This window comes from Sparus aurata, chromosome 17 (genome assembly GCF_900880675.1).
Source record: "Sparus aurata chromosome 17, fSpaAur1.1, whole genome shotgun sequence".
Classification (NCBI taxonomy): domain Eukaryota; kingdom Metazoa; phylum Chordata; class Actinopteri; order Spariformes; family Sparidae; genus Sparus; species Sparus aurata.
In genome coordinates, this window is record NC_044203.1 from 31,622,783 (window position 1) to 31,636,434 (window position 13,652).

Below are 13,652 nucleotides of genomic sequence, written 5' to 3' on the forward strand. Positions count from 1 at the left end.
TTTATTAAAAAGAAAAGAATCTGCAGATATTCAAGATAAAGATGACCATTTCCTTAAAGCTGTTACTGAGCATTAACCCCTCATTCTTGTGATTTTGTTCGTTTTGGTACTCAATTGCGATACACTTTATATAAAATGTGTTTTATTTACTGACGTGTGATGGGACATAAGATTTCTGGGGCATTCCATATCTTTAAAAAAAAACACTAAATACTTACTGTGAACTTGGTGTTTTGCTGCAGTGTTATGTAAAAAGTGGTATTTTGTGCGATTTGGCACCCCCCACAGTGCAACACCACTGTCATAAATACACACCCCAGGTTTGTAACAATTATACATTTTTACATGTAAGTTACTTTAAGGAAAAAATGTGCATAATGTTGCTTTTTTTTCAGGTTTAAAAACAAGATAATTGCTGCAAACTTGGGTCTTTTAATGAAAAATAGTGTTTTTCAGTGTGTCATATTGCGGCTGTGACGCTCCTCCACTAGGTGGCAGCAGTGACTCATGTTAAAATCTGAGTTCCAGCTCTTCTCCAGGGTTTTAAAGGTGGAAGCAGTTTAGTTGTCAGTGACATAGGAGCAGAGATTGGTTTGTGTTTTAAGGAAGTCATCTCAGCGTGTGTTTCCAATAGTTTTCTTGTTCCGTAGGGACAAACTGCAGGCAGCGAAACCTGTTCAGTTCGGTGATTGTTGGATCTGATAAATGCAACATGGCGAAGAACCTGTTGCCAGTTCTGCTGGTTATCTGTCTACTACACTGCAGTCGAGGTAAGTCTTTGTGTAGGTGTGTTATTCATGACTGTGAGGAGGCAGTGAGAGTTCTTGTTTTTATTTATGTAAAAGCTCAAACAAAATGCAGAATATGATGAAAAGAGGCAGTAGGTTATGAAAATCTGATAAAACTTACCTTTACAATTTGATCAGCCAAACTCTATAACCAGTTTGTAAAATACTTTTCCATTTAACATCTGTAAAACATTTTTTTTTTTACAATACAAATCCTCATGGTTGGTTCCCTGCCAGTGTGGCTGATGGAGCCAAATTCAGCCAAACATTTTGGTAGCAGTTTGGATGATGTCCAGTGTTAATTCTCCACAGCAAAGACACAAGATTCACTTGTGAAAGCAGCTTGGCTGCTCATTGCAAACACCGTCCTGTCTCGTCATGTGCATTGAATCTCCTCAGGTAAACACTTGCTTCGCTTTATCACCTTCTGCCAACGGAACGTGTCGGGAGAAGGCCAAGATGACATTGAATTTGACGGCGATGAGCTCCTGTATCTTGACCCTGTCACCTATCAGGCAGTCCAACGTCTGCCCGAGTTTGCAAAGCAGTGGACCCCGGATCCTCGACTCGCTGAGGACGCGTACGTGGACCTCGGTACCTGCCACTACAACATCCCGATTGCAATGAAGAGAGATAATAATACTCCAGATGCCATAGGTGAGGCTGTTGAAACACTGTTTGTTGTTTCTGAATCTACAAGCCTCTGAGTTGTGGAGTCCTGAATGGAATGTTCTCTTGAAGGGCCCAAACTAAACCTTGACGATGATTCGAGGTCCAAAAGCAAACACCTTCTGTACTGATGTAACATCCCTAGTTCCCTTAGCTCACTGTCTTCCTGTGCAAACTATCAATCTGCCTGTCAGTGGTGGTTCTAGACCAGTTTTAATAGGGGGGCCAAGTTGGGGCCGGCATTTTTGTTAGGGGGCACATACAACCCGGAAAAAAAGATAAATCCCTCATTCAGACAAAGCAGTGTTTACAATTTCAGCAATTTTCATTGGGTAGTAAACTGCTGAGACACTTTATTTCTGTCTTTCCCTTCAGAACAAAATCATTGCAAGAAATCTGTCATTGTATTATTAATGCTGACTCTCTGTCAGGGGGGCCACAGGGGGGTCCAGACTCAGAGTTACGGGGGCACTGGCCCCTGTTAGCCCCCCCCCCTAGAACCGCCCCTGCTGCCTGTTGAGATCCTGCATTGCCCACAATGCATCTTAGCCACTGAGTCACAGTCACGTTTAGGCAATTTGTCAGCTAACATGCAGCTTCCTCTTCTGCAACAAAAGGCTTGATACTCCATTTTCACATGTGCTCTAGTACTCCCCAAAACCTATAAACACAAACTGGAGTTACCCTTTAAGAGCACTGCTTGAGTGAGTATACTTGATTACTTTTCACCACTACCTTAAGGTCAGAAAACCCCTGTCTGACGCTCTAAAGCTCCAAATAAAAGCTGTTACAAGTGACAAGAACGCAGCAAACACCAGTAAACGGCCAGAGTCAGGCTGCTGGGTTCATCCGTCCAAAACTCGAACTAGATATCCGCCAAATCCCAAAGAACAAAAGTCGGCGAATCTAAGTAGTGTAATGAAACAGTAAGCCGTGTTGTTCGACACAAGTTAATGAGAGTGGCGCTCTGCTCTGGTGTGTATGCATGAGAGAGGAGCAGGTACGAGCGGAGGAAGTCCCTGGGAGCTGCAATTAACCTCTCTGAGTGTATAATCACGCACGTATTGTCGTGCAGGTTAAAGCGTCTGTCGCTGTTTATTGTGTAGCTCTGCACAGGGGACTTTCCATTAATCAGCACTGGGTTGGGTAGTACCGGTATGCACATCTAAGTGATCTTCCCCCGGTTGGCCTGTCAAAGGAATCTCTAAAATGTTTTTGTGGTGGATGATTGGAGCCACACTGGGCATTTGACCCAGTATCGAGGTTGGGCATAGAGAGTGCTGTTCCAGTGCCACTTAATATTTTTTCAATTACTTTAAAGTGGCTAATTGACATTTTTATTTAAAAAAATCTATTAGATGACATTTTGAAAACAGTGGGAACGTGAAAACTGTCGCTCATAGCGATTAACCTTCAGAGAATTATCACCTGAAGCTGCAGCTACACTTTACTGAGCTCGTTAGCGAGTATCTGCTTATTGTTCGGCTGTCCGGCCCGCAAAATCCCTTTTGGTTTACTCTCACGGCTCTCTTACCATCGTTGTTGGCCACAGCAGGCAGCTGGTTTCATAGATGAGAGCTCTAAAAAGCCACTGCACCAAACAGCAGCACCAAACAGCAGGCGGACACAGTTAGCAACTAACTTGAGAACAAAATGAAGTGTTCAGGACCTAAAAGAGCCACATATTTTCCCAAAACAGAGCTAAAACACAGTGAATACTGGACTTACACTTGGAGGCTGTTACATGCGTGTTTTTTTCAGTCATGGATAGATTAATTAACAGGCCAACTGGGCACATCATGGGCCCAAGGTGTTAATATTTCTTTGCCTAAGTCCATCATGTGACTACAAAGAGACAGAAAAGTACTACAACGAAGTATACAGCTAACACAAGGAGACAAAAAGATATGTTGTCTCTTTCAATCTACGTGTGTTCCTATAAACAGTGGTGGGGAGCCTTTTAAATGTCATTGTCTCATAATCCGCTCATGGTTGTAGAAGTAGATGTAAAAAAAAAAAACAAAATCACATAATGGAGTAATGATGTGATACCATATAATGTAACTGTGGCCTCCTCTGTCAAACGTCTGCAGCCAGCCCCACCTCCCTGATCTACTCCAAGCAGGAGATGGAACTCGGGGTCCCCAACACCCTCATCTGCTTCGTCAGCGACTTCCATCCGCCTGAAGTCCGGATCACCTGGACCAGGAACGGGCAGCCGGTGGACCAGAGCGATGTCAGCCAGACTCAGTACTACTCCAACAGCGACTTCAGCTTCCGCCTCTCGTCCTACCTGGACTTCACTCCTCAGCAGGGCGACATCTACTCCTGCAGCGTGGGCCACATCAGCCTGAGGGCGCCTCTCAACAGGTTCTGGGGTACGTCGGTCAATATAACAGAGGGTCAGAGGGTGTGAAAGTAACAGATGGGGGATGTTCACGGTATGAAACAGAAGAGCAAACAATCTGATGCACTTGTAAAAATAAAACCAAGATATGTAGAAAATGGAGAGGGATGTATAGCTACTCAGTTTTATATTGTGGACAGTACTTGTATGATCTGGATTAGCTGGCAGGGTGCTAGCATGGCTAAATATGATGCTAGTTGCCATGACATGACATAATGTGCAGATATTCATGGTCCCATGAGGATGAACCCTGCTGAGCGACTTTTCCTCTATCACAACATTTGTGTTACCTCTTTTTTCTTTGGAAATTGTTTTGACGACTGTTTGACGGAGGGCCTTGAAGCACATACGTTACAGTTATTTCAGGATGAAGTGTAATCACTTTGTTGATCCCTTAGCCAGTGGCGGTTCTAGACCAGTTTTCATAGGGGGGCCAGGTTGGGGCCGGCTTTTTTGTTAGGGGGCATATACAACCCGGAAAAAAGGACAAATCCCTCATTCAGACAAAGCAGTGTTTACAATTTCAACAATTTTGATTGGGTAGTAAACTGCTGAGACACTTTATTTCTGCCTTTCCCTTCAGAACCAAATCATTGCAAGAAATCTGTCATTGTATTATTGATGCAGACTCCCTGTTGGGGGGGCCACAGGGGGGTCCAGACTCAGAGTTACGGGGGCACTGGCCCCTGTTGGCCCCCCCCTAGAACCGCCCCTGCCCTTAGCTGTTTTATAAGGGCCATCATCGGGTCAAAACGCCACTTTGCACAGAGCTGCATGCTAACACAACAGAGATGACCTGTTATGGCTGAAGACAACATAAAGCCACTATTTTGCAACTTCAAATACCACTTGACGAATGTGTATGTCGGAGTAATGCAATTTATTAAGAATGTTAAATACATTCTCAGCCATTATTGCCCACTTCTGCTAAGTGAACTGATGAACTGTGCATATATAGATTGGCAGAGAGTGGGACCTTAAAGATTCAAGTGATAGATGGTAAAGTAGGACTCTTGTTAAATATTAAACATCACCGACAGCTGGCTGTAAGACTAATGCCAGCTCTCAGAAACACATCAGCAAAAAACTCTTACGGTGTCTGTCTGTGTGTTTTTTTTTTTTTTCTGCAGAGGTGGAGGTACACACAGACCAGCAGGCTGTGGAGACGGCAGTGTGTGTTTGTGGTGTGATCCTGGGCCTGATTGGAGTTGTCACAGGACTCTGGTTCATCACGAAAGCCAACAAGTCCTGTCGGGCGTGACGCGCATCAAGACCAACACCTGAATTTCGATGTCAGACGTGTGATCGACTTTATCTTTTCCTTCCCAGGTGTTTTTTCCTCTGGGAGTGAGATGGAGGGAGAATGCTTTATGTTGTCAGTGTCGTTTTAAAAAAAAAAAAAAAAAAAAGTGATTTCTGCAACAACTCTGAGATTAAACATGAGCAAAAATACTGTCAGTTGGAGAAACAGTGTGACATTTTGGCAAATATTATTTTTTGCATCCTGACACTGTCTCGTGTGACGGGAGTTTAAGGAATCGAACGGCATGACTCTGTCCAACAGTAACACAATCCACTGACCAACACCTCTAAATAAGAAAAGACATATTCTGACACATACTGTGAGTCTAGACCAAGGGTAGATGCCGGCTTTCTTCTGTGTGGCGACTCCTACATGAAACTGCTCATGCAGTCTGTGATTTATCTCGAGCAACTGGGTCAGGATTTCTGGAAAGAGACATTGCTGCTGAATTCTTTTAATGTATTTTTCAAGCTGAGTGCCTTCAAGTTTGATTATATTTGAGAAGAGGCAGACATCTTTACGGACGACATCTCCAAAACTCTCCCCAAAAAAAAGGTATTTTCGATTTTTGGGGTGATCATTTTCTTTCATTTTACGGTAAAATGTTTTTAATCCAGTAAAATGGATTCAATAAATATGCATTTTACAAGACAATTCTGAGGTTTTCCCCCTGTTTTACCACAGGTCTGTGGCTTATTGTGTTTGTCATGTGCAAATAAGTCTCTGGAGGGGAAGTTGGATACTATCTGTTCCTGTTTAAAGTTGGTTTGCAAAACACATTAAAGGGGACATTTTCCTTACGTTGATGTGTGTGTGCGTCTTTATAAACCATTCATCACGGCAGCCATTGTGATCAATGGCATGTTCAAAAAGTCACCATCAATTATCAGAACACTGACTAAGCTTCCGGGCAGATCGCGGGTCCTGCGGTGACACAAATGATCAGTAAATAATGTTTGTCATGTCCGCTTGCTCGTGTTTTAATACCGGCACATAATGGCGACGCTCCAAACCGCCTCTGTTCTCTGCTGGGTTTGTTTGGCTCGGGCCTGAATCTAATTATCCGCACAGTGATTGATAAGATAGCTGCCACATTTTAATATGGAAGTGTGTGGAGCCTCTGAGGGATGAGTCTGAGATCGCGAAGGCTGAAAATACTGCAGCTTTTACTCCGCACTAAGAGCATATATTCAGTGGCAAAGACGTAATAATTCATACATTGGATGGAAGTGAGACTCAGACTGCAATTAGACTTAAATGCAAAAGCAGAGAGAACAAATGCTGAATGACAAATCAGTGTACAGAAGTGGCAATGCTGAATACGCAGGATGATAGGCGCTGCGTGCCAAGAGTGAAACCAGTCTGACCACATTCTGGTTTTGCCCATTTCTCTCCGATCAAATGAACGTGCCAACAAAAGCTTGAAAGACCAGTTCCTCTCAGTATTCCCGTGCATAAACAGTAGTGCCATTTATTATACCAGAAAGGAGGAAGCAGCCTCGAGAGGCTTTTAGGAGCTCGATTGAGTCCGAAAGACTTTTCCGCAGCAAGTCATCAACTTTATGTTGTAGAAGATGGGACTTTATCTTCTGTGCAAACTGACAGTCTGTGCTGCTTTACTCTGCACTGCACCCGCAGGTAGGCTTCTGGTTTAATTCAACTTTTATTCATGAGAATCATTTTACTTTTAGAAATAGTTTGCACACCCATTAACACAATACTAGCATTGTGGCATTGCCGAAGCATCGCACCTCAAAATGAAGGAAAAGTCAGGGGCACACCACAGTCAGGAGGCTCCATCCTCCAGGCACCATGACAGTCCACACTAGATTTCATGGCAATGAATTCAATAGATGTTGAGACATTTCAGTCTGGATTGAAGTGGTGGAATTTAAAGTTTGTTTGCATAAAACCTCCTCTTTGAAAGAGAACAAGTTGTTCAGCAAATGTGCAGTAAAACAAATGACTGAATATTGTCACACTTGAGGTAATAACTGATTTTCTCTTTATTGCAGGTGGTTATGTAGTTCAGGGGATGTATGACTGCGAGTATAGTGACGACATGAAGGACATGGTCTTCTTTGTGAAAAACGTGTTCAACCAGAAGCTTTGCACCATATATGACTCTCGGGTCGGGAAGTATATTGGCTTTGCAGAACACTGCATCAAGGATGCAGACCATTTCAACAATCAGGCTTGGAAAATGAGATTAAGAAGAATTCAAGTGGAGACTGTTTGCAGATACAACGCAAGACTATTCATAAAGAGCACGCTGGAAAGAAACGGTACGTTTTGTTTGATTTCTACTCTTCAAAAAAAACCTGAGGGGGATTTCGAAGCGGGGCATTAAACACCTAACAATTCCACTTCATTGGCTTAATTTGCTTCATTGGAAAATGGAAGCAATTGTTCTCTCCTCATTCTTTAATTAAATGTCTTGAAGAAAACTGTTTAGCCCTTGACTCTCTCCTCTGCACTGTGCTTGAAGCGGGCTTTACGTCCAGCAGGTCATTTAGCTAATTTGGTGCTCTAATCATTTTTACACTCCAGTGCCTCCGATTGTCAAAGTCCATCAGACCAAGCCAGCTGACTACGGAGAGAGGTCCATGCTTGAGTGCAGCGTCTGGGGGTTTTTCCCCAAGGAAGTGAGTGTGAGCTGGCTGAGAGACGGGGTAGAGGTCACCACGGACGTGGCGTCGACAGACGTCATGGCCAACGGGGACTGGAGCTACCAGCTTCACTCCTATCTGGAGTTCACACCCAGAAAATGGGAGAGGGTGACCTGCAGGGTGGACCACAGGAGCCTGAGAGCGGGTCTGGAGGTGGACTGGGGTAAGGATGAGTCAGGAGGAGAAAACTTAAAAATGTTAATGCCACACATGACATTACTGAGTAAAGTGTCTTTTTTACTTACCATGTTTTATTTCCAATTCAGTGAGGATATTTAATTTGGGAAATGAGTTCCAGTATTTATAGATTTTGAGTGCAGGACTATGACGACATAAAGAAGGCCAGCATCGTCCCTCAAGACTGTCTGGACCATTGACTGTGTAAAATATAGATGGTGTGTCCTTGTGGAAGATCCTTAAACCTGCATCCTTCCTAATGATCAGCAGGCGGTGACTCCACTGGTTGCAAAAAGTAATCAGATTGTATGTAAGCTTTCTTCTCACGTGATTTATTACATGACATTATTGTCTCAATTGCTACTTCCAACTCATCCTCATTACATCATGATGTTCATTTTTTAAATTATGGTCCCATTTAGAGTAAAACAGACGATAAAGCAGATGATGCTTTAGGGAATGGCTCAGCCCAAGCCTGCGTTTGAACATTTGTCAGTGCCAAACCACTTGATCATTTTGATGAGGGACCATCGCTTTTCAACGTTTGAAAGCGTGAGACTGCTGGGTATTTTTAAGGAGACAATTAAAAAATTTCCAGTCCTGTTTGTGGTGACAAAAAGGTATATTTTGACAGAAAGTCAGGACGTCTCCAGCGACATTTATGGAGACAAAACCAGGTATTTTGAGCCAGAACATGATCTTTCCCTGTCCCTGATCAAGTGGGTTTGTTCCTAGACATAACCAGAGCATTGTTTCCTAATAAAAAACATAACATTGCAACATAAAGAAATGTAAAGTTTCAACATCTCTGTGGTTTGCAGAAACATTATCATGGCGACTGGGTTGCTTGGCTACCTTTTTATCGCTACCACGGCACTTCCTCTAGTTTTTAGTCCGATCCAATGTTGATAACCTCCCAACTTCCAACCTCACGTCCAAAACTTCTCACGTCTGGTTCCAAAATACCAAGATGGTGACAGCTGTAATGCCAAACTCAAACCAATGTGTGATATCACGGTGGGTTCACATGGTCGGTGTAGATTCCGGTGGCGAGGACGAGCCAGCTGCCGGAACACGGAGCCACATTTGTTAAATCTGCGCTCATGTTTCATGCGATGACATGCAAGCATTCATGTCATCTGACAAACTCAAGAGGGTTGTGTGATACAGGGTTAAAAATACTGTGCATCGACAAAATTACAATATGTCCATTAAATTGGGGTTTAATTATATTGAATGATGGACTCTGGCTGACGTTAGGCCTCCTCGTTCGCCGCGTTGTCAGGCACTTCCATGTTATTAAGCTCCGAGTCAGAGCCAGTCGGAGCTTTTAAAAAAGTTCCCTTTTGACGTGAATGCTATTTACAAGTTGGAAACTCGTAATTACGATTACTCTGATGTGACACGAAGGCAGCGTAATGACTGGGGAGGTGGTGGGTTGTCAAGAGGTCCGTCTCTCCTCTCAGCCATCAGGCATCTCACTTCTCCGAGGACTTCCCAAACCTGCTGTCTTCTTTCTGTCCAGCAGTCGTTCCTACTGGTGTGTTCCCACCTGACCTCCACACTTACCTGCTCACCTGCTCCTCATTCCCTCATTATTCCTCCTACCGCCGGCTTCCTTTCCAGATTTCCGACTGACTGGCTGTTGTCACCTTCTGCTTTCAACCAATATTCAAGCTCGGCTTATTTTGCCCGCTGCCCGAGTCCGAATATCTACTATTGGGATCATTAAACACTCGGGCTGAGTGACAGATATTTTCGCAAAAGCTTCATCAGACGGCAAAATAGAATTATTGAAGAATTTCCGTGCACATTTGCCAGGACACCTTATCTTCCTCCTACCTGTGGGTGCACAATACACGATGTTACATTTTAATTTTCTAGGAGGGGAAAGAAAACTTCACTCAGGTCCAGCGTTTGGAATGAAATCTGTCCTAGAAACAATTGAAAAGTGGACCTGTGTGTCTATGATAAGGAACCTCAAATTAAAGTAATTCAATTTATATTGAGAATTGTGCGTTTAGAGAAAAAGTGATTATTAAAGGGACAGTTCACACCCGAAATCCCTTCTCACCTGTTGTTCTATTCAGTCATCTAGATTGTTTTGATTTGAGTTGCGTACTTTTGGAGATATTGGCCGTCGAGATGTCTGCCTCCTCGTGTGTTGAATGGAAAATACATTTAAAAAAACTCAACATTAATGTTTTCGTCCAGAAATCGTGACCTAGAAGATAATCCACAGACCTTGTTGTGAGTGGTTTCATGTCACTAAGCCAGCTTACTTCCAACGTCAGCTCACCTTTCACATTTCAGGATGTCACGAGCAAGAACCTCTCGTCCATGAATAGATGCATCTTTCCTCTTGTGTGGTGATACAGTCGGCTGGTGTTATGTGCTAGAAAGAAAATACGTTCTTACATTAAACTGCCCACAACTCTGGAGAGTAACCGGGTCATGATTTCTGGAAAGAAACACTGAGTGCTTTAAATGTATTGTCAGCGCTTTGAGCACACTGCAAATTATTTGGTTCTTACCAAGAAAAAAAAAACTTAGATTTAGAAGTGTTAGATAATTTGTATTGTTTTAAGAGTTAATTTCTTATTTTAAGTGTTCAACTTTACACTATAATCTTATATCAAGCAAACCTTATCTTTTTTGTCTCAAACAGGCAGGAAATCTTAAAATGAGGTGAATAACTGTTAAAATAAGATATGTTACATCTCTCCCCCAAAGTCTCATCAAAATAATCTTGTTTTAAGATTCAGTAACAAACTCAACTTGCTTGATTCAAGAGTCACACAAAAAGCATCTGAAAAAACAGAGTTTATTGCTCTGACTTCAAGCAGATGATGACCAATGTTTGTTCACGAAACTGGCGCAGGAAACACAAAACAGGAAACAGGCAAACTGGGTCACCCAATACATGATACACCCATACATACTTATTATTCCTCCATATTATTGTCTGTGGGCAATAATGTCACAAAGACTATATTTTATTGGAACAATGGTATTGTCTTTAAAACTAAGTGTAAAAAGTTACTTTTTAAGTAATCTCATCTTAAAACCAGCATTTTACGCTTATTTTTATGCTTATACTTAGTATATTTAACTTAATTTAGGGTTGTAAAAAGTTAAATTTTAAGTAATCTCATCTTAAAACCAGCATGTTTGGCTTATTTTGTAGCCTTCCAAATACCTCTATAGACATTCTTATTTCTAGATTTAACAATCTTAATTTAAGAAATCTTGTCACGTGAAATTATCTTGCTGCATGGACAGATAATTTCACTTGTTTTGAGTACCTTTTCCCTCAGATGTAGTGTTTTTATCTTGTTTTTAGACCCCCCCTTTTTTGCAGTGCAGCAGACGTTGGGCGAGCGGGTTCACCCTGGATGAGTAGTCAGTTCGTCACAGGGCTGACGTTTGGGGACAAACAACCATTCACGTCAACTTATCACTGTCTTTGAAGCCAGAGTACCAGGAGAGAACGCACGCAGGAGTGGGGAGAACGTGCCAGGTCTTGAACCCACGACCTTCTCGCTCCTAGCCATCAACGCTAACCTGGACTGCCATGTTGTTCAGCTGTAGTCCAGAGAAGGCCGACATCTCGACAGCTGACATCTCCAAAACTAGACAGCTCACACTAACATAATCTAGTAGATGTTTTTTGTCCCTTTAAGGTGTTATTAGCCCTTTTAGTTGTGGTGTTTTCGTGCTCTCTGCTTTCAGATGGTGCTAACTTTATCCTCACGTCACTTAGAAAGGTATTGAATATGTAACTGAGTATGCTGATCTACTAAAGGATTCGATGTCACTATCATTGTTCCTCCCTCTCACTGTAGACAGCTCTGCACTGGATGCCAAACGCCTGATGAAGACAGCCGGGATCATCTTCTTCCTTATCGGCGTCACCGTAGCCGTCGGTGGAGCGGCTTACTATTGGTGGAAACGGAGGTGTGTTGACGTCAGTGTCGGTGTTACGAGTTCAGTCAGAGACGGTGACTGAGAGCAGACTGTGAGCTTTGGTTTTGTAACACTTTCTTTTCACACTTCAGGTTTGACTTCAGCTCATTAAGCAGCCAAGAACCGACATCTCCACGTGATCTGCCAGAATTCTAGAGAGGGCAATGCTGAAATGAATCAAACATAATAAAGCTCAGCAGAGGACTGGGATTAGGTTTTATTATAAAGCATTAAAGGTGGAACAGAAAGAGAGAACAGTCCCCTTCAGCATGCTGCTGTTACTAACCTACAGTGGGAGGAGACAAACGGCATCGTGGGAAAATGACAACTGGCTCCAGGACATGGTGGAGCTCCTCCTTTATCATTTGTGTCAACAAAGGACCCGGCTGACATATTATCCTTCAGAAAAAGTGCCATAAATAGTTCTGACTTTGTGTGGTGATCATTTTGTAGGATTAATGTCTCACCTGCAAAAACAGCTTCACCTTGAAATGAGAGTTATTGTGAGACATGTCATGTCTGTGTCTGTTGGATCTGTATGTCTGTATGAAGTGTTTGAAGGATTGAAGGATAAAGAACATTCATTAAACCTATTGAATTAAGAAAAACCAGGAGCTTTTTGAATAACAAATAACTGTAAACTCGACATTAAGGTTATTTTCAGTAGCCTAGTGATTATTACAGCTACTCAAGTACTGTTAAGTACAATTTTGAGGTATTTGTACTTTACTTGAGCATCTTAAAGGAGCTATACGTAAGAAAAGTTGATTTTTGAGTTTTAATGACGCCAGTTTCAGACGGGTTTGGAAACCAAGAGCGCCATTAATCGACGAGGCGGGAGATGAGGCTCAGAAATAAACTTTTCTTACAAACAGCGCCTTTAATTTTCTGGATGAATCTCTCCTACATTACCCACAATGCAACATAGCCACTGAGTGACATCACTGAAAGGAAATTTATCAGATTACATGCAGCTTCTTCTGGAGCCACAAAATGCTTTATACTCCTTTTTTTCATAGATACCGTGTAGCAGGACTCTCCAAGACCTGTAAACACACTTTAATGTGAAAAACTCGTGGAGTTGCCCTTTAGGTGTTTTTATGGTACCATCTTAGCTTTTTACGGTCCTATACATGCAGATAATGTAGGAGAATTTGTGTCTTTTTCATGTTAATGTGTGACAATGTGTGCATGAATACACTGACGGCTTTTTCAGTGACACTTTTATCGAAAGTAAAAGGCTGTTTATCTTATTTCAGTGAAAATGGGCTTTCTCAGTTTTTATCTGTCGGCAGTGATAAGGTGTGACGTCTGGGCTCATCCGGGCGAGACGAAATAAACAGTTTCCACCTTTTCCACTAATCTCTTATTCACTGGCAGCACAATTCTCAATCTATATATTATTAATTTTGGAAAACAACAATCCCTCCAACATCGATTGCTATAATTCATAAGTGTAAAGGTCGTGCTGCTGCTGAACCTTTTCCTGTTTGTAAAGCCAGCGCAGACCTGCTGATGTAGAAATGTTTCCTGCATGTTGTAATGTAAAAGATAAATGGATTATTAAAAGCAAAACCAGGATACTTTGTCTTTGAACATCATGGAGACAACATCTCTCTCTCCCCGACACCAGCTGCTCGTTCCCACACCACTCTGCGACTCTGTAAATGATC

General features: G+C 42.4%; 2 protein-coding genes across 3 annotated transcripts; both read left to right on the forward strand.

The window, feature by feature from the left end:
- Positions 1-542: 542 nt before the first annotated feature.
- LOC115567284 (H-2 class II histocompatibility antigen, A-U alpha chain-like) lies at positions 543-5,280 on the forward strand. The gene is made up of 4 exons (XM_030393685.1): positions 543-770; positions 1,188-1,445; positions 3,551-3,835; positions 4,995-5,280. Exons 1-4 carry the CDS (start codon positions 713-715, stop codon positions 5,123-5,125), a joined length of 732 nt encoding a protein of 243 aa, XP_030249545.1. The 5' UTR covers positions 543-712; the 3' UTR covers positions 5,126-5,280.
- Positions 5,281-6,665: 1,385 nt separating this feature from the next.
- Positions 6,666-13,554, forward strand: LOC115567283 (rano class II histocompatibility antigen, A beta chain-like). 2 transcript variants are annotated; one of them, XM_030393683.1, is made up of 5 exons: positions 6,666-6,805; positions 7,183-7,452; positions 7,718-7,999; positions 11,859-11,970; positions 12,072-13,554. In XM_030393683.1, exons 1-5 carry the CDS (start codon positions 6,742-6,744, stop codon positions 12,133-12,135), a joined length of 792 nt encoding a protein of 263 aa, XP_030249543.1. In that variant the 5' UTR covers positions 6,666-6,741; the 3' UTR covers positions 12,136-13,554. The 2 variants fall into 2 exon arrangements, with proteins under 2 accessions (XP_030249543.1, XP_030249544.1); XM_030393684.1 differs by lacking the exons at positions 11,859-11,970; positions 12,072-13,554 and adding an exon at positions 9,640-9,802.
- Positions 13,555-13,652: the final 98 nt, after the last annotated feature.